This window comes from Mirounga angustirostris, unplaced genomic scaffold, assembly GCF_029215605.1.
Source record: "Mirounga angustirostris isolate CCGP_5_RB_7025 unplaced genomic scaffold, mMirAng1.0.hap1 SCAF_11, whole genome shotgun sequence".
In the NCBI taxonomy this organism is placed as follows: domain Eukaryota; kingdom Metazoa; phylum Chordata; class Mammalia; order Carnivora; family Phocidae; genus Mirounga; species Mirounga angustirostris.
The window spans coordinates 81,403,351-81,424,350 of record NW_026991719.1 but is presented as its reverse complement, the minus strand read 5'-3'; the positions used below and the strand labels follow the sequence as shown (position 1 = coordinate 81,424,350).

Sequence of the window (21,000 nt, the reverse complement as noted above, 5' to 3'; positions counted from 1 at the left end):
ATACCAGCAAGTAGAATCCAGCAGTGTAGTAAAATATGTCACAATCAATATTGGAAAGCAAAATTGGCTTAACATCAAAAAGAAAATCTACCAAAGCTTAATTGACACATTATATGGAAGTTTTAAACTTCAAAAATGTTATGTCGGTTTTGAGAAATAAGGATAAAGAGGAGATACTTATTCTCCCAGATAGTAGGATATACTACAAAACCATATATATTAGTCAGGGTAACGATAAGCTATGCTGCATTAACAAATGAACCCCAGAATCTCAGTGAAATAAACACAGGTTTATTTCTTGTTTATATAAAATTTAATAAGTTTTGGGCAGCTCTGCAGTCTTCCATATACTTACTCACTGATCCAAGGCTTGGTCCATCTTGTGGCTCCTTCATCTTAATACATGGTCTTTTTTTTACAGGTGTTTAAACTACCTTGGCCCAGAAGTCATTCACATTACTTTTGCTTATAGTACCCTGTCCAGGTCTAGTCATGTGGCCCCAATCCAAATGCAATGCAGGCAGGGAAAGTAAGGAAGTACAAAGATCATTTGGTGAGTATCAGCTATCCCTGCCATACCTTAATAATAAAAACAATATGGAAGAGATAAATAGATAAATGGAAAGACCTAGAGACAGATATAATACAGAAACCTAATATACTATAAAATTGGCACCACAAATCGATGGAGAAAGGATGCACAGTTTAGTATAAAGTATCAGGAAGACTGGCTCACTGTTTGGAGAAAAATAAAACTGGACCCCTGCCTAGCACCATATATAAATCTAGACACCAGAGGATGAAAGACCTAAATATTGAAGTTAAAATTATGAAGTTACTAGAACATAATAGAGAAGAACATCTTTGTGGCCTACAATTGGATAACAATGGCTTAAACAAAACCTCAGAACTACATACCGTAAAGCAAAAAAGATTAATAGATTTGATTACATAAAAAATGAGAATTTTTATTCAATAAAGGACACCGGGAACAAAGTTAATTGATAACAGATAGAAAAAAACATATTTGCAATATGTTAAACTAACAAAGAATTAATGTCTAGCATACATAAAGTACTCCTGCAAATCGAAAAGGACAGGAACACACCACTCTAAATTTGCAAAATATGTAAAAAGTATACTCAGAGAAGAGGAAAATTAAAATGCTCAGAAATACATGAAGAGATGTTCAAACTTATTATTAGTCAGATAATTATCAATTAAAATACAATTACAAATATATTTACACCTATTTGGCCAGCAATTAGAAAGCTGGGACAAGCCAATTGTTAGCAAGGGTCCAGAGATATAGGAACTTCAACACACACAGCCGATTGGATTTTAGACTGGAGCTGCTATTCCAAAAAACAATCTGACAGTACTTAATCAAATTAACTATACATATTCTCGGTGGCCCAACCATTCCATTTATTTTATATATTCCAGAACACTGATACTGCTGGCGGGGGGGAGACAATGAGAACCATAGCACCATACCATTATCTAAATTAAAAAATCAGAGCCAGCCTCCTGAACAGACGGGAGACAGGCCCTGAGCTGGGGTGGCATGTATCCTGAGAGGGCCTGGGCCATGCGGGGGAGAGTGACCTCCTGTGTTCCTGGTGGCCATCCCTCCCTGGCAGTGATGGGGGCCAGACCCACGCCCCATCTCTCCTCTCTGTTGTTTTGCATGAACGTGAGGAGCAGCAGTTATTGTTTATTCATTTGGCCCAAAATCGAGGGTAGGATTTGTGGGTGTGGATTTTTTCACCAATTTGTTTTCTTTTGGTTTAAAGGGGGGATATAGGGACCAACCAGGGCCAAGTGCCCGGGAGGAGGGAATGGTCTGGTGGTGCCCGCCTGGTCTGCATGCACCTGTGCGGCTGGGGCTGGGGCTGGGCTGGGCAGCTGGCAGTCACGGGTGGAGTTCGGGGGCGGGGGCGGGGGTTTGTGTTCAGCTGATTGATAATTCCATGCACTGTACTGCACACGTCCCCAGAGCCTTCCGGGACCATATGCTTTTCAGGGCATTTCTCCCTCCAGCCAGGGCCCGTCTGGCATCTGACTGGGCGAGTCTCCTCCAAGGAAGTCCCCGGAGGACGGCGACCAGGGAGGGCGTGGAGCCCCCTCCCAGCCTGAGCCCTGCCCTCCAAGGTCTGGTGGAGGCCCACCATAGGGTCTGGCTGGGCTCCCACCTTCTCCCTGCTTGGTTCCTGTCCAACCCCCAGCTGGGGGTGCTGCCCTGAATGAACCACGTGTGGGGCCGGCACATCCTAGCAGGCAGCCCTTGGCGCCTGCAGCCTCAGGGATGCTCCAACCACCGTCTTCTCCCCAAGGTGGCCCTGGCTCCCTTCCTCCCCTCAGCCTGCCATGGGGCCCCATCAGCCTGGCCCTACCCCCATGGAGAACCCAGTCTTACTGTATGTAACTCCAGGCGACGTTTCTATATTTATAGCAGTGTTGGAAGCCCACGTGCTTTGCACAGGGAAGCACCCTCTCCCACCCCCGACCTTTTCCCACCCCCAACAAAAGGTTGTCAGAATCCTTAAAGTTCCTGGGGCAGGCAGAAACAGGCTCACGGATTGTGCCTCGGCTGCAGCAATGATTCCAATGAGCAGCTATGGGGGTGGGGAGGGCAGGGAAACACCATTTTTAACAAAATCATCCAAAAACAATTTATAAAACAATTATTTAGGATGTTTGTGATTTGCCGACCTTGCTATAGATGCCATCATGTTACCGATGATTTCCTGTGGTGGGGGCTTGTCATTGTTTACTCATTTATTTACCAACTTCTGGCCTCGGGTCCGACAGTGGGCACCAGCCCCCAGCCCCCAGCTCTAGCTGGGCCCAGCATCTGTGTTCTGTGATGTAATTTGGAGGTGGGGGTCTCTGTTCCTTGCACATTTTACAGTTACCTCATTTTTCCCATATATGTATTTGAGAAAATGTTAATATAGAGAGAAAAAAATGGTTCTTAAAGCTTAGATGTGTAGTTTTTTTTTTTCCATTCCACTGGATTCACATTGGCTTGTAACATTTAACATAACTAGTATGTTGTATTATATATGTGTATACTGATTGAAATTTATAACAGATTTGTACTTTTTTAAAAATGAAAGTTGCTAGTTCTGCTTGACCAAGTAGTGCAATGATTTTTTTTTAATATTGTTGCTGATTTTAGAGGGATATTTACTAATAAATGTATGGTGTATATCAAGCATTGCCCCCCAAAATAAAAATACACAAAAATTCATGCATACAAAATAATGTAAGTTTAAAAAGAACTCAAACAAAAATATACACGTCAAATATATTAGAACAGTAGCCTCTGGGGAGAAGAATGGAAGTGAGGAATAGAGATGAGAAGAAACAAAGTAGTAAATGAATGAATAAAGAAAAGAGGGAAAGGTTTTGATTAGACCAATGCAGATGGTATGATATGAAGAAAGGAATAGAGTTATAATCCTCATCATCTGAAGTCCAAAAAAAAAAAAAAGGAAGGGAAAAAATCTATTAATGTTGTAGTAGCATAAAAAGCTAAAACTGTTGTAACAAAAGACTCAAAAATAGTATGACTTTTAAAAAAAAAATTATTTCCCACTCACAAAAGAGTCTCAGGTTAATGTTCCAGGTCAGCAGAGAGGTTCTGCTGCACATGGCCCTTCAGGGTCCTGTGCTCATTCAATGTTGTACTCCACTCTACACTAGATACTCAAGAGTTCTCTCCATTCAACTGGTAGATAGGAAAAAAGAGCACAGATCAGGCATGGAGCTTTACGAGGGAAAATCTGGAAATGATATACATCACTCTTGCAACTCATTGGACTAAATTCAGTCTTATGGCCACACTCATTCATAAGGGACACTGATCATTGTCATCTAGCTGGGTGCCCAAGAGGAAGCAGACAGCATGGATATTGAAGAGCACTAACATCGTCTGCCACAGTGTGCAAGAGTTTTGTAAAAGGAATTATATAATGTAATTAAAAGGTATTAATCATTCAGGATGCTGGTCACAGTGCCCGCTTTTCCTGACTCTGGGTAACAGTTTTCAAATGTCTTCAGACTCATTGATACCGTTCTCAGGGCTGGCCTGATCCCCAGGCCCCAGGCCCCTCCCTCCATCTTCAATCCCACAAGCAGTACTATCTTCCATTTCCCTAGTAACCATGTCCATCCACCAAAATGGGGGTGGAGTGGGCAGGGATTGGGGCTAGAGAGTGGCCAGGAGGTCAACAATAGAGGCAGGGAGTGAACATGAGATTTTTACTTACTTCCTCATATTTTCCAGTACTATTTCAGCCTTTAAAAATAAGCATCGGCATGCAATCATTTTCACCATCAGAAAAAAGGCAATGAAATTATTTTCACTGAAAAATTAACGAGGAATCAATATGAGGAAAAATCTGTCACAAAAAACTTTTCCAACCTAAGAGGGAGGCATCATTTCAAGTGCCTTAGTCCAATTAAGTTTTACAATTGTATCATTTTTCTGTGGAAGAAGTGTTAATAAACATGCTAAGATATATTTTTTAAGATTTTATTTATTTATTTATTTGATAGAGAGAGACACAGTGAGAGAGGGAACACAAGGAGGGGCAGAGGGAGAGGGAGAAGCAGGCTTCCCACGGAGCAGGGAGCCCAGTGTGGGGCTCGATCCCAGGACCCTGGGATCACGACCTGAGCCGAAGGCAGACGCTTAACGACTGAGCCACCCAGGTGCCCCAAACATGCTAAGATATTTAATACGTTTTTAGACTGAATCCTTCTGAACAATGAGATTCAACTCTGGGCAAAGGGAAGAGCTGTGAGGCTGAGACAGATGAGTGTGTGGAATGTGAGGGATGCAGAGATGGTCTGATCCTCCCTGTTCTGTCAAGAGTGAGGGAAGGTGCTGTCTCCTGACCCCTTCCAGAGTCTCTCATTCTTTGCATTCCGGCACCTGACTCTGTTGCTCGCTCCAAGGATATATATGGACAGGTGACCAAGGTGGTAACCTGAGTAAAGGCCTTTGGCCCAGTTTCCCATAGAGATAATTCCAGTCCCAGCATAGATGGGAGTACTGTTCCTACCAATGGAAACCGGAATGAGATCCCTCCTAGACCTCTGCAGCTGAGGGTTTCCATGAAGCCCAGAGAAGTGACTGCTGTGGGGAGAGCCACCCCAGACCGACTTGTTCTCATTCTTTATTCATGATGCCTGAGTAGAAGCTGCCCTGAATCATTTCTGCTGCCTCCTACCTGGCCTGAGGAGTGCAGCTTGGTGAGTGTCTCATCCCCAAACTCCAGAGAACCCAGGAGGAACCTAGCCTTGCCGCAAGGTTGCTGCCTGCCATTCCACCACCTCCCTGGTGGCCCCTCAGCCAGGCTTAGGCCAGTATCCAAGGAATTCTCACCCACTGACCATACTGATTAACCTAGACCAAGTGTTCTCTGGTCAAGTAAAAAATACCTGGAAAGTATATGCAAGATTATGTGTTAGGAGTGAAGGGAGGGTGTATGTGGATTTTTCAGGAGAGAGAGGGTATAATTACCAACATATTCTTTTTTTTTTAAAAGATTTTATTTATTTATTTGAGAGAGAGAGAATGAGAGAGAGCACATGAGAGGGGGGAGGGTCAGAGGGAGAAGCAGACTCTCCGCCGAGCAGGGAGCCCGATGCGGGACTTGATCCTGGGACTCCAGGATCATGACCTGAGCTGAAGGCAGTCGCTTAACCAACTGAGCCACCCAGGCGCCCTTACCAACATATTCTTGATGGTAAGTATGACCCTCAAAAATATTAGGAATCAGACTAAATAGAAGGTCTTTTTATATTTTTTTCTAAATAGGATGATTTTTATTTTCTTTTAATAATGAAATTCATACAGTCATTATAAAAATATTCAAACAATGCAGAAATGTATTCATCGATTCATTTAATAAGTCTTTATTGAGTGCCTATGCAAGTTAATGAGAATACAATGGTGAGAAAAACAGACTAGGTCTTTGCACTCATGAAGCTCACAGACTAGGGGAGGATATACATTAACCAAGAAATCACACAAGTGTATGTATAATTAAAATTTCATGTAAGTACAGAGAAGGACTAGAACACAGACATACAAGAGTATATACCAGAAGATCAAGACACACTCTGAGGCAGTAGATAAGGGACAGGAAAAATTCCCTAAGGAAATGAAATTTGAGCTGAAATAAGGAATATAGTTAACTAGGCAAAAAAGACAATATAAATATCTTGTAATCTCACTGCTACAGAATGCCATAGCTAATGCACTGTGGCACATCCTTCCAGCTGTTTTACTATCCATACACAAATCTGTATGTACATATACGTGTATATATTTTTATGTAATTGGAATAAATCTCAGTCCACAAATTCAAGTGTTTAAGACATCCAACTTTTATTTTCTATAACAATACTCATAATTTCCATTTTGTAGTCTCACTACATGGGGGTGACCGAAATGGTATGAGTTCAAGATCTACTATTTTCTCCATGGTTGTGTCTAAGTTCAAGGATGCTTATTGAGTGCCTTAGAGTGTTGGAAGGAAGGAGTCCATATGGTTCTGGTATCATCTACAAAATTCACCATTCTCATTCCTTCTTTGTGGCCCCTTCAGACATGGTGGTTCTCTACGTGCTTCTGTGTCATCCTTCATTGATCAAGACTTTCTCTGCTGCTTCCTGCCATTGCTATGCTGGGATATAGAAAGCTTGGTAAGACCCTATACTATCCTGGCTAGAAGTAATATAAAGCAGCCATCCCCCACCCCCAAATGTCTCTTAAGAAACATGACCATAAGTCACCTACACAATCCAATCCAACAAAACTTCTGAGGAGCTTCCAGTCAGTGGCAGACTGAACTGACTTGGAAAGCTTTCCTCTTCCCACCTGAAACTCTCACAGAAATGATAGAATATGCACCCCCTCTAAAAGTAGTAATATAGTCAAGCTCATAATCATGAAATGGAAATCCCCAAGAATCAAAGAAGGAACTAACAACAATGAGCATGAGATAAAGACAAACAGACGGATATTGGTTTTAAGGGCTGGAGGCCAGGGTTTTAATCCCACCTAGTGACTGAAGGCAATGCTTCTAGGCAGTGGAAGATGGGAAGGTGGTACTTAGCTCCTGTCTAAACCCAGGCCCCACAGAAGCACAATCAGGACATGAAATGATGACTAGAAAACCTTTCCTCAAAGCAAAAATACTTTTTTGCTTATCTTTTATGTGAGGATGTGAATAAAGAGTCCCCTGGGAGCAATCAGAACCCAGGCCAACTCCACCCATAGGTGTGGGGTTGAAGTCACACTTCCTACATGTTTGATAACCCAAAGGATATAAATTAACATAAAAGTAATCTGGAACTGGTGAAATGTGTATGGCCCTAGCAGAAGTAAACTCAAAAGCAAGGAGATAATTGAGACATTCAAACATAAATCTCAAAAAATTACCGAGAATGGAGCCCAAAAAGATGAAGTGGTGCAAAGTATGAATGAGAAGTTAGACTACATGGCAGAAAGAATGGAAAATATTAAAATATGCCTGGAAGCTTTTCCATAAAGAGAGACTAGAGCGAATGAGGAAAAGGCAAATACTTGAGGAGATTGTGGCGCAACTGAAGGAAGACATGAATACTCATATTGAACACACTGAGTCTTCAGCACGCTGAATAGAAATAAAACTGTAACCAGATACATCTTAGTGCAGAGCACCAACCAAACCTAGTATGATATTTTCATATGTTTGGGCTACCAAATCCCTTCCATAAATCTTTCCTGAAGAAAGGAATGAGGAAAATGGGAAAAGTAAGAAATACTGTGGAAGAGAAAAACAAGACCATACATATATATCTAAAATATAATATTCTACCATTTATGCATACATGTCAATATGTATATATGTATAATCCCCAGTGCAATATTAAATCTCTACTTTGAGAACAAATAAGAAACCATCTTCAAGGGAAGGAGGAAATGGCACTCTCTTTCCAGGATTCCAGTGAGAAAGTACTCAGAAATGTTCAATAGTTTTCAATGTCTGTCACCCCATCCCTTAGTAAATAATTGTATGTTTTCTTCTTTCTCACTCTTTAGAGGTTTCCCTTGGAGATATAAGCAGGGTGAACACATTGGGAAATGGTACCAGCTATTGGTCAAGCCATGGTCTCTACACAACTTACTTGCTTGCACTGTGCTTTCACCTAGACACTAAATTCTGAGCACTACAACTGAAGTAATCAACACACAATAGTTGAAACACTGCTAATTTGATACATTACAGATCTGCAAGCGGTTGGGGAGACAGAGTAAGAGAACAGATAAATTATGGGTAACAATCTCAAGACACTTTCTGAAAAATTGTTAATGTAGTATTAGATAGGCATCACTAGGTATGTCTAAGAAGCAGTGTTTGAAGAAAATGTGGATATGGTGAAGAATAGACACAGAATCATAAAATTGATTTCGATCAAATTTCAGTCAAAGCCCAGTCCTGCCTCCAAGGGATAGCTCCCAGAACACCTTCCTTGGAGTTTTTCATTCTCTGTATTTCCCCAATCCCTTGTATCACTTCCATAAGTGACTATTCATATCCATTGTCTGTGCACCAAAAAATTTATATTATCTCCCACCGAAATAGAACTATTGAAGGAGTCAGGTATAATCTTTAGCAAAATAAATAATGATAGCACTGAAAGGACTATAATTAAAGCAAGAAAAATAATTTTGGGGATTGAAAAACACAATTTTCAAAATTTTTTTTAAAGATTTTTTGTATTTATTTATTTTGAGAGAGAGAATGAGAGACAGAGAGCATGAGAGGGAGGAGGGTCAGAGGGAGAAGCAGACTCCCTGCCGAGCAGGGATCTCGATCCAGGGACTCCAGGATCATGACCTGAGCCGGAGGCAGTCGCTTAACCAACTGAGCCACCCAGGCGCCCAGAAAAACACAATTTTCAAATTTAAAAACTCAGAGTAAATGAAGAAGGAAATATATTTTTAAAAATTAGAAAATTTATAGGCACACCCTCTTATCTTAACAAAATTAGAAATAAATAATAAAAGATCACCATAAAATTTAACTGCCTGATAATATAGTATTGTTCTCTAAAATAACCACTGGGTCAAAGAGAAAATTAAAACTAAAGTTGCAAGCTATCTGAAAAGAAAAGAAAAAGAGAATACATCATATCAAAGCCTATGGGGCATGACAAAAGCTGTTCTCAGAGAAAAATAAGGTCTTAACTACCATTATTGTTCAAGAAGACCATAAATAAAGGAAATAAGTACTCTTCTTGAAGAATTAGATAAATACAACAGAACATATCCAAAAATAGAAGAAATTAGGAAAATTAAAGATAAAAATAATGACCAAGACAAACAATTGTAAAAGTGATAAATTCAAAGCTGGTTCTTTGAAAAAACCAATAAAACACTCTTCATGAGTACAACTAAGTGAAAACAGAGGGAAAGCAAAAGTATACAAATTGTGAATTATAAAGGGTTTAACTACATAAATAGATGTGATTGAAAGAATTATAATTTTATGTTCAAATCTATGACATCAAATTAAAAACTCTAGAGGTAATGGATGATTTCCTAATAGAAGTCACCAACATTAACTCAAGAAATAGAGGATTTGAGTAGACAAATTACTAGAGATAGGATTGGAAATGTGTTTATAGACCTACTACTAAACAAGGAATCAGGATCAAATGATTTCACAGTTCAGTTCTATCTAACCTTTAAAGAAGAGATAATACCCATGTTATTCAAGCTCTACCTTTTAGAAAAGAATAAAAAAATTGAAAGTTCACTAATGAATTTTATAAAGCTAGCAACCCTAAAACCAAAACCTGTTAAAGATAGTACATAAAAGAGAATTACAAACAAATACTAACAATAAATGTAAAATCAAAATACTAACAAATTATAAAATATATAAACAAATAGAACCCAGAAGTTGGGCAAGAAAAAGCTGGACTGTGACCTAATATTGTCTCAATGTCAATGTCTCACTGATACTTATTTCATTTTTTATTATATCATTTCTTATTTTGTACTCAAGTGTGTTTTGTAAGTTTAAATCTCTATCTCTTCGGGTTTTTTTAATAAGAATATCACTTTATCTTGTTAGTGTCCACTGAAATGTCTTAATTCATAGTGTTCAAGCGCTCTAGATCTAACAGTTCATTCCATGTTTCAAAAAGACCAGTGTCTTATCTTTGGTTCCAAGGCACATATAACAATATATAATAACTCTCCTGCTTGGGAGATTGAATTAGCTAGCAGATTTTCAAATTCTCAAATACACTGATTAGTTCATTCACTGTCATGTGTCCCGGAACAATGTTAAGATTGTTTTGAGTGAAGTGTTGTCATACTCACGACGTCATCTGCTAGATTGCTTTTAAAAATTGTGGCATTCTCATAGCCCAAAGTGTATTGTATTTATTCTTCTGGTGTTTTAAATGTCTTCATAATAGACTCATAGCACAATGAATTACTAATATCGCAACCCAATACTATTAATTTCATCTTTGATAAAGATGGTTCTGTGATAGAAGACTTCACCAACAGTCCTCAGCGTACCATACCTCAAAGATAGCAAAGAGCAATAATGTTTCCATTTACGAGAAGAATAACATTTTGTAAATAACCTATGACTAATAACGTATGAAAAGTTCTGCCAAAAAGTGGAGTAAAGTATGGTATATTCAATGTCTGGGGCTGGGAAAAAGAAGTAAAATTACTTTTCCACGTCATACCATTCACAAAAGTATATACCAGAAAGATTAAACACACACACACACACACACACATCCATTTTTAAAAGCTTGAAGAAAATATCAAAAATTATTTTAAAACCCCGGGGTGGGAAAAGTCTGCCTCAGCATGAGCCCAAACCTAGAAGCCCTAAAGGGAAAGGCTGAGTGATATGACTAGCTAAAAGTGTAGATCATCTACAGAGAAAGACAGCATGAACAAAGTTAAATGAGGAAAGAGGTGCACTGGAAAGATACACGTGATATATTGTAAGTGAAACAAAAGTTGCAAAGCAGAACAATGGACTGAATTCATTTTCTGATAAAAATGTGAATACGTATATCATTTATGTTTGTATATGCACAGAACACATTAGACTGGTAATAGTAGGTAACTGTAAACATGGGTGAGAAGGGGGGCAGTTTTGTATTTTGCTTTATATGTTTATCTGTTTTAATTTTTAATAGGCATGAGTCATTTCTGTGGTTTAAGAAAACACAGTAAAGAAGATTAAAACTGAATTCATAGTCAAATGCCCAGCTGGAAGCATAATGTTGCCTGCCAATGCACAGCCTATACTATGGCCTTCTTCCCCAGACACTAATTTTTCCCCTTTCAACATTGAACAAATACATCTGTGACATCTATCGGCAATTTAAAAATAGTTGAAAAGCAATTCCAGGGTGTTACTGATATCTTAATTCTTCCCCGATTATAACCATATCCACCTAAACAAACATAATCATGTATGTGTAATATACATTTATAGACATTCACAAGTTGTGACATTCATAACATAAAGATTTAACCTTTATCTTGGAAGAAGATCAACCAGAATTTATTGAATTTTCATAGGTTACATGGTGCGATTTAATACTTCCAATTTTCATCTGTAGATTACAAGGACCAGCTTAACAAGACGCAAAGATTGATGATGTTAAATAGTAACTAATTATAAGGAATCACTGTCCAAGTCAGTTTGAATGGATTTCTGATTTATAAAATATTTTAAATGTTGTTGCTTTTGTATGTTCTTGCCTAAATTCCGTTTTTCTAGTATCAAAAAGAGAATCCATTTAACTCATTTTAAATGATAAAAGAAAGTAAAAACTAAAAATTTTGTTTTATGAATCCATGTCATTATGTCTGGATTGTCATTACAGCTTATCAAAAGAAAGCCACAAATATTAGTGTGAACACAGTTAAATCACATTTCAGTGAACAGAAGACTGAAATGGAAATGGAAAAAAAGAATTTAAAGAGGTGACAATTCATTTTGCTTGGGTTTCAGAAAAATTTAATAACAAATTTCATTACTCATCAACACATCAACAACAAAAATAATCCAGAAAAGGGAGAGACTAATCAACATGTAGGGAAGAATGCACTGCAAATACTAGTTTCCTCCTGCTGTAAAAGTATATATCTCTCAAACTCCGTATGAAAGCTAATTGATAATACATCTTTATAGTCATAAAACTGCCATGCACAGATATTCTGCCTCTGTCAAGGGGGTAGCCAAACAGACAAACTTTTTATTTGTGTCCAGGGAGAAAAATGCTCTAACTATTGAATACAAGTATTTGATTTCAGCAACAAGTCAATCCCCAGAGCAGACATGGATGCACCAGGTTCTCCTTTGACTGCACCAACATCTAGCTAAGTCAGCTTGCCCCGATTCCCTGGGCACTAAATAAATAATCTTCTGATGATAATTTGGTTTCTGATATAGATTGATGGTAAGGAGAGAACGTTCTGAGCAGCAAACACTAAGAATCTGGTCTACTTGGAAATTATTTTTCAACAGAAATTATCACTTTTTTTTTTTTTCAAAAAGAAATTCTGCCCCACTTGATAGTATGTTCTTTACTCTGCAAACTTAGAAATGCTCAGTAAACAGGGGACTCTGTGCCCAAACAAAGATCTTGTATTATTACACTTACCCTTTCAATGGTCAACAGGGCCAGAGAGTTACACTAAGCCCAATCTCAATGGTGGACTGAATTATATGTGCATGAACCTGTAAGGATAAACTTACCCCTCCGATAGGGCTTTCTGCTCTCCCCACCTCCCTTCTCCCTCCCCCCAGGCCTATCCACAAACACACACATTGTCCAAACCCTTAACACAAGGCCTTTGGGGGACCCAATGGACAAGATCAAGTGTGGCAGTACACCATTCTGAAATATAAATATCTGTTATCCTGCTTAAAACCACAGCTCAGGGCAGGGCAAACCAGGGGCCATTATCCTAGTTTTCTGTACCCTAGGATGGTAGCAAGATAGTTCTTGTTTAAAGGCAAGGAAGAGCCACAGTTCAAATAGAGAAACCAGAAAAAACCTTCAGCATGGGATGTGATGTAAATCAAATGTACAAAGATAACACTGAAAATAGTCATAATCATTCTTAGAAAAACCATTTTCAAGGGAACTTAGCAGAGAAATTAACCAAAAAAGAGGTATAAACACAAAATTTGCCTGAACCACAGCAATTTGCTAAACCCACACTTGGGATGTTTATTGAAACAAGGCAAGTAAAATACGAATTTAAAAAAAGAAAGCCAGTTTTCTGAGTCTTGAAATATTATGCTTTGGGTGACAATTTATAAGAGAACTATACTCCATTTTTGTGAAATTACCTTTGAACACATTTGACTGGGGTAGACCCACTTAAATTCCTAAAACCTTTAGATGAGAACAAAACCAAATATCCTGCCAGTTTCTAATTTCCTCGGCTTCCCGGGAGCTGCCATCATCTCTAAAGAGAGCGAGCACACTTGGTCCTCCCTGTCCCCGTGATCTGCCACAGTCATGGCCACAATCCTAGAGCCATAGGCTTCCCCAGATGACTGAGAGTGGCAACCTCCAATGTGAAAACATCAGGACATCAGCGAGTGACTTGGCCAGCCATGTGGCCTGCCTGGACCAGGCTGTCACACATCTGTCTCACACAGCACTTCCCAAAGTCCAGGCGATTTGGTTCCAAGTAACACCAGGCATGGGACATCCCAAGTACATGCGGTGCACCCTAGGGCTGTGCCACGCTCAGACTAGTTCCTTCTCGGTCTCTGTTCAACAAGACTTCCAGAAAATGTTTGGCATCCGGTCACACCCTGGGTCGCCACATTACCACAGCAATGACAATTATTACTCTGTATTAAATGCCCACTGGTGCGTGACCTGGTGGCATGGGGATTAAATGGTCACAGAAGCACAAAGAGACTACAGCCAGTGATCCCCCAGCAGGAGGCAATCAAGACTGAAGTGGGAGGCAGGGAGAGGGGAAAAGAATGGCAAGGAAGAAAAGGAGGAGAAATCTGCTGAGAGCAGATGGAGGCTGGTCAGGCCTGTGCCCCTGCCACATGGTGGCTTTTTATGACTTAACCTCATTTTTACCCACAGTTAAAATGAGGTTAAGTAGGGGCGCCTGGGTGGCTCAGTCGTTAAGCGTCTGCCTTCGGCTCAGGTCATGATTCCAGGGTCCTGGGATCGGGCCCCGCATCGGGCCCCGCATCGGGCCCCGCATTGGGCTCCCTGCTCCGCGGGAAGCCTGCTTCTCCCTCTCCCATTCCCCCTGCTTGTATTCCCTCTCTCGCTGTGTCTCTCTCTGTCAAATAAATAAATAAAATCTTTTAAAAAAAATGAGGTTAAGTAATCACTCAGCACCCCAAATTCAACATGGCTTGATGTGAATATTTTCTAAGGGTTTTTTTTTTATTCATTTGAGAGAGAGAGAGAGAGAGAGAGAGGGTGTGTAGGAGCAGGGGGAGGGACAGAGGGAGAGCAGACTCCCCGCTGAGCAGGGAGCCCAGCAAAGCAGGGGCTGGATTCCAGGACCCCAGGATCATGACCTAAGCAAATGCTTAACCGACTGAGCCACCCAGGTGCCCTGTGAATATTTTTTTAGGTGTTCAAGCTACACATCTGGGCTAGAAAACAAGTCTCATTGTCCCTATTTTCTGAAGTATCTCCAATGAATATTTTTTAGGAGAAAATTTAAAAAAATTTAAATCAGGCTCCAAAAATTTAGTTACAGTATCATCTAATTTTATGTAGAGAATATATAGAAATAGGGATAGTAAAAGCGTCTGCAAGGGCTTACACTCAGTTTCAATTCTGCGCTTCTCTCCTCAGTTGCCACAGTTCCTTACACTGTTACACTCTGTACCTCCTCTCTGGGAATCACATCCACTCCCACGTCCTCAATTACCATTAATCCTCTGGTGGCTCCCAAATCTTTTTTTTTCCCCCCTCTGAGTGCCAGCTGAATACACTGAAATGACAATAGGCTGTCTCCATCTGGGTATCACAAAGATTCCTCAAACTCAATTTATTTTAAGTGGATTAGCCTTCCCCTCCCAAATCTTTTTCTCCTACCTAATAACAGAGCAAGAAAAATGTTAACTGCCTTTTCCCACTCCCACCAGTAAAACAAGTGTCAAATGAGTCTCCACTTGTACGTGATTCAATAGGGTCACCATATGCAACAACTTGAAGCCAACGAATCCCTGACCCTTTTATCTAATATAGACAACATTAAGGTAAGTATATGGAAGCCTGGGGCTGGAAGCAGAAGGCCACTGCACAGAGGATTTTACCCTTTCCTGATCTCACTAGGAATATGTTGTGGAGGCTGGTGAGATCATGTCTGAGGAAACACTGAGTCCTGGGAAATAAGAAAACCTTATTCCTCTGAGAAATTATTTTAACAGTTGTCTTGCAGGAATGACAGAACTCTACACACTAGTCACTTAATAAATGCTAACCTTTATTGTTGCTATTATTTATTAAATGACACTGACACATGGCAGAATGCCCCCAGCAAAATAAAAGTCAACCAAAAAAACAAAAACAAACAAACAAAAAACTATCAACCCTGCATTCTAGGGAATTAAGGGTGCTCATTTTTCTTAGCTAACTGCTCTGTGGCCAGAACATTCTAAGTATTTTGCATGTTTAACCGTCATGACAAACCCCATCTTCATCACTCATCTAGCATTTCAGAGAGGCAACTTTAACCCATCTCATTTGTAATCTAAATTGTTTTCTACTCGGTACATGCTCCACCCACCTGCTTCATTCCCAACACTTCCTTTTTCAAAAATTTCCAAAAAACCAATATCCATTTTATATAAATAAGAACACGTGGATGAATAAAAAGTAAAAAGGTGAAGATCACTCATTATCCTTCCACTCAAATATACCAGTTACTGTTTAGATAACTATAATTCCATAGTAGTGTCTACTTTAAAATATGTTTTACTAATTCAAAAAAGAAATGGAACCATTCTACGAACACTGCTATCTAACCTACTTTTCTCATATAACAATGCAGAATGAATATCTTTTCCTGGCAATATGGATTTGAATCAACATAGCTAACATATATACCGTGTGAACGTTCCTCAATTTATTGAACCAATCCGGTGTGCTAGACACTTAGAGTTGCTTCTGATTCTTACTGTTTTGGACAGTACTGGGATGAATAGCCTTGTACATACAGTCTTTAGCCAATTATTCAATTATTTCCTTAGGACAAAGGGTTTACATACTTTAAGGCTTATATGTATTACCAAACGGCCCTCCACATACCCGTACAAACTCAATGTAAACTCATTCCTACCACCAGGGTTTGGTAGGATCCATTTTTCCACACCCTCATAGACACTGCACAGCTGGTGAGAGAGGCCTCTATATGAATTCCAATTATTCTTTCTAGTCAAAAATATTTAATGGCTCTTGGTGTTCAGTGGGATACTATTCAAACAGTTCTCCACAAAGTGGCTTCGCTCAGCTTTCCAAATTTATTTACTTCCATTCCCCACACTCTCCACCCTAAGTAGACTAGTCTCCTCACTGTCATAGGAAAAGGGTTCCTACCTCCATGCCTTTCTCAGCCTAGTGCCCCCTCACTCCCGCTCTTGGAAAGCCTAAGGACCTACCCCATTCAGGAATCATTTTAGATGGTCCGCTTCTTCTAGGAATCCGTAGCTGACTATTATATCCCCCAGAAGCTTTTGCTTCCTCTATGCTCTGAGAGCACACTTTTGACAATGAGTATATGCTCCAGATATCCTGTTATCTTTTTGTTTGTATATTTCTTATCTCTCCAACTAGATTATAAAACCAAAGGACAAGGATGGTCTCTTTCTTTTTTCTTTTTTTTTTTTCAGCATTAACACACAACTTTATTGATGATACACAAAGTTAATGCAAATGACAGGAGGGAGCTTACTTATGACCAACCGGTTCACTGTCACGCAAAAGAAATAGTAAAAATATTTCAATCTAGGCAGCGAGATAAAAAGCAACAAACATGTTTTCAGAACAGGTAGTGATATCCATTCATCCAGCTTAAACCTGAAAACCGACTCAGATAAACATCAGCGTTGACGATACAATGATATTCATCACTCAAAATTGGCAGCTGAAAGGGTTCCTTTACCATATAAACAAGGTGGAGAAAAAGGAATAGTTTTACAATGTGTGTTGCTTCTAAACTACAAAATCAAGAAGTTATTCCTGGCTCTTTGGGAACATATGCTCGGCCTGTTTGGCCATGAATTTCCCAACCTTTACTTTCACCAAAAAATCATGGTGACTTTCTATCCCCAGAATCTTGTCAGCACACACTTGAAATTCTTTTAAAAAGAAAAACAGTGAACCTTCGCTGAATTGATTCTGAGTAGGTTCATTTTCTTCCCATTTAAAATTGTCATTTATGTTCTCAAATATGACCAGAAGTTTAAGAATAACCTCTTTGTTCTCCTTCTTATTAAAGAGGGAACCAAGCGAAGAGGGCACTTGGGCCCTGAGCAGTTCTCTAGCCATGGCTGGATTTTCAGCCAAATTCAAAAGGAGTTTCAAAACCTGAAATTTGGTTTCTTCGTTTCCCGCTGAAAATAGGCGAAAAAAGTCTGAGATGGAATTAGCAAGCATGTGCTGATATTCATTAGTAACAGTCATATTTGTAAGCAATCTTAGTCCAGCCAGCTGCACCGATGAGTTCAAGCGAGAAGTGACCGTGTCATCACACACTTGATTCATGTATATCTTAAGCCTGCGCTGATTTTCAGCATTCACACTCAAGTTATTCAGCACAATTAAAGCCTTTTCCTTAACTATGGGATCCCGAGTATTGAGAATCTTTGCTACAATTGGGAGGCCACCCAGATCACGAATAATATCTCTGTTAAATGCATAAGCAGCATTGTTACCCAGAGCAATTAAAGCTGCTTCGAGAATATAAGGCTTTTCAGACATCTCAACCAAGCAAAGAACTTTCTGCAGCTCTTGCGGGGACAAAATAGTATCATCTGAATTGGGAGAAGCCCGTTTCTGAACAGCCCGGCGAGCCCGGGTAGCCCTGGCCCTTGCTCTGGCCCTTGCTCTGGTTCCAGCCTCAGTCCCAATCCGGGCCCAAGGTGGGTACCACACTATGCCCTTGTTCTCACTGTTGTCATCATCATCATCAGACCAGTCATTGTACCGGGCCCCAGGGCAGTCCCCAACATCATCCACATCCCCAGACCCACCCTCAGCCATTTTCTCCTTGTTCTGTTTTCTTCCCCGGGTCAGTCTATAGATGCAATAGCAGGCTCCAGCCCCAATCACCAGTCCCGCAGTCACCCAGCCTACTTTCCTGGCGTAGCCCATGCAATCGTCCCTGACAATAGCAGGGACCAAGGAACAGAGTATTCACTCAGGCTGGGAGAGGAGGGCTATGGGCCTGGGTGCAGGCCTGTGGAAGGTGATTGTCTTCAGCCACTTCAAGGCCACAGTAGCTGACACTGGAGGTGGACCTGGGGGCGGAGGAAGGAAATGGGGTTTGAGTTTCTCTTCTGTGTTGCCCCATGCAGAGAGTTGCACAGAAGGACAGGAGAGTCATAAATGAATAGTTGGTAGGAAATGTAGATTGTTAACAAACCCTCTATATCCTCCTCCTTTCACCCTCCCTCTACCCTCCCCAGCCCACCCTCTCCCCAAGCCTAGATAAACGCAATGGAGCCCTTAGTCTCTGCTGGGGCCTCAGCCACCCCAACCTCGGGTGTCCCCAGGGAGTGGCACTGTTGCACTAACCTCCTCCAGACAGGCAGTCTGTCCCTTTTTCCCTCCCCTGGAGGTGTGCCACGCCCAACAACCCTTGCAATCTGCAAGAGACCAGAGCCAGGGAAAACTGAGAACTTGATGGATTGACAGTTCACGTTTCCTGATTCACCATCCAGGCTGTCAGAGATTTTTCACCTCTATGCCATCCAAAACATGCATAAACCTGCCCCTTCCCTGACCCGAAACGGGAGGGATATTAGAGAAATAAGGTAGGATTGGGTGAGCTTGTCCAACTGTGGCTGATTTCCAGCCCCTCCCCCATTCCAGGCAGCCCCCACGCCTACACCGACCTCTACTGATCCGAGGAAACTTCCTCCCTCGCTTCAAGTGGTGCCACCTGCTACAGCAGACCTGCAGGATGACAGATCGAAAACATGGGGACTAAGTGCTGTTGAGAGAGGAGGATTATGAACAAACTCTCTGATAGGTTTTCCTTCTATCATTCTCCCCAACCCCCACCCCCACCCCACCCCCCGCGACACACACACACACACACACACACACACCCCGAACGCCATTTCACCACAGTCCCGAGAGTGCAAGAAACACACTCAGCCTCAGCCCTAACCTAGATTATTGCCATCTCTGGCTTCTCCCTACCCCCCACCACCGCCCCTCTTAGGGTCCCCAGATAGCCTTACCCTCAAATCGACCTTCACCGATTGGGGTTAATTTCCTTCCTCTTCTCTTGCCTGGCGTAGTGCCGCAACCTACGGAAAGACTGGCAACCCAGGAGAGGCTCGGACCCCCTAGACACAGAGCCATGGTCAGGAAGACACAGCCACAGTCAGAAAGACGGGAAACGGCCGCTACTGAGCGCTTGGTGGACGACCAGTCCCCAGAGCACGAAACTCTTTCCTAATTCAGAGGCCTGGTTGTCAAAGGTTTCTCACCCCTATTAACCCCCCTCAGGGTTCTGCCGACATCACATTGCACCTTCCCCCTCCCCAAATGTCCAGCCTTTCCCCGCCGGCGCCGTCCTGAAGGACTGGGGGGCCAACACCCAGGCCACAGCTCTCTTTCCGGATTACGGCCTCGGCTCCCAGCAGATTCCCAACACCCGTTCTCTGGGCTCCTCCCCAACCAGCCCCCTGCTCACCATTTCGCAGCATCGAAATGGGCTGCGGGCGGGACAGATGTCTTGGAAAGCTGGCGGCGAGGGGAAGAGACGGCGGAGGCGCCTCAGGACCCGCGACGGTCTCCGCCCTACGCCCTTGGCCCCCCCACCTTATGGAATCTCCCAGGCACTGACCTGCAAGAATCCGGGACAATTTGCTTCTTCTCCTCCTCCTTCCCTCTGCCGCAGGCCCGCTGGCCCTCAGGGCAATGGGGAGCTGGTACTCAGACGGGAACAAGGACCAGAACAAGAAGGACTTCTGCACACGTCAGCTCTTGGTCACGTGAGAGCTACGTCATCCACCAACTCGGGTCCCTAATTTCCCCTCCCACCAGCAGTGCGGCAGAAGAGGGCCCGCCCCCCTCCATTCCCTCCCCCACACCAGGCCTGGTTACTCTTTCTTCTTTGCTAATCCCATCTCCCCGTAGTTGTGTTTGCCTTCCTCGGATTACCAGGAAGGGACAGCATCTTCCCCAGGGGCTACTGGCCACTTGTACTTTTTTGAAAAATTGCCTCTTCCTTCCCTAAGCTCCTGGGACAGCAACCTCTCCTTCAACCTCCCCTCCTCCCAGCTGTTAATGTCTACCATTTCCTCTGAAATCTAGTCCCAGATCTGGAACGAAAAAGCCATCAGAAAAGGAGACCTGGAGTGAGAGTGTGGTTTGGTTTTTTTTTGTTTATTTTTTTTTTTTTTACTTTCTTAATACTTTTTTTGTTCTTTTTGTCCTGCCCTCTCCTGCCCCCAGCCAGCATTCTTTTGTGAGAAAAAAAAATTACTGTATAGCTATTCTCATTTGAGGGGGGGTGAAGAGTGGGAGTTGGGAGAATGATGTTGGGTGATGGCCTCCAAAAGCCCCACATTTTCTCACTCGTGGGGAGTGTTACACACCTCACTCCAAACAATCTTAATGTCTTGAGGCCTAGCACGTAACACAACCCTGAATGAGCTCATTAGAGTGTCTGAGATTGCATAAATCTTCTGACTAGGCCCGTGTTCTCAA

The 21,000-nt window shown here is 41.6% G+C and overlaps 1 protein-coding gene across 5 annotated transcripts; it reads right to left on the bottom strand.

Moving 5' to 3' along the window:
* Positions 1-5,915: 5,915 nt before the first annotated feature.
* ARMCX3 (armadillo repeat containing X-linked 3) lies at positions 5,916-20,294 on the bottom strand. Of its 5 annotated transcripts, none has more exons than XM_045870764.3 (6): positions 20,135-20,283; positions 19,982-20,031; positions 19,524-19,631; positions 19,173-19,233; positions 18,853-18,923; positions 5,916-18,575 (listed from the first exon to the last, which is right to left on the bottom strand). In XM_045870764.3, exon 6 carries the CDS (start codon positions 18,427-18,429, stop codon positions 17,290-17,292), a length of 1,140 nt encoding a protein of 379 aa, XP_045726720.1. In that variant the 5' UTR covers positions 18,430-18,575; positions 18,853-18,923; positions 19,173-19,233; positions 19,524-19,631; positions 19,982-20,031; positions 20,135-20,283; the 3' UTR covers positions 5,916-17,289. The 5 variants fall into 5 exon arrangements, with proteins under 5 accessions (XP_045726720.1, XP_045726721.1, XP_045726719.1 ...); XM_045870765.3 differs by having other exon boundaries at positions 19,524-19,603; XM_045870763.3 differs by lacking the exon at positions 19,982-20,031 and having other exon boundaries at positions 19,524-19,603; positions 20,135-20,294.
* Between the last annotated feature and the right edge of the window lie 706 nt (positions 20,295-21,000).

Bases quoted from the DNA above. Each gene is read 5' to 3' on its own strand.
- ARMCX3 (XM_045870763.3), bottom strand. From the start codon at position 18,429: ATGGGCTACGCCAGGAAAGTAGGCTGGGTGACTGCGGGACTGGTGATT.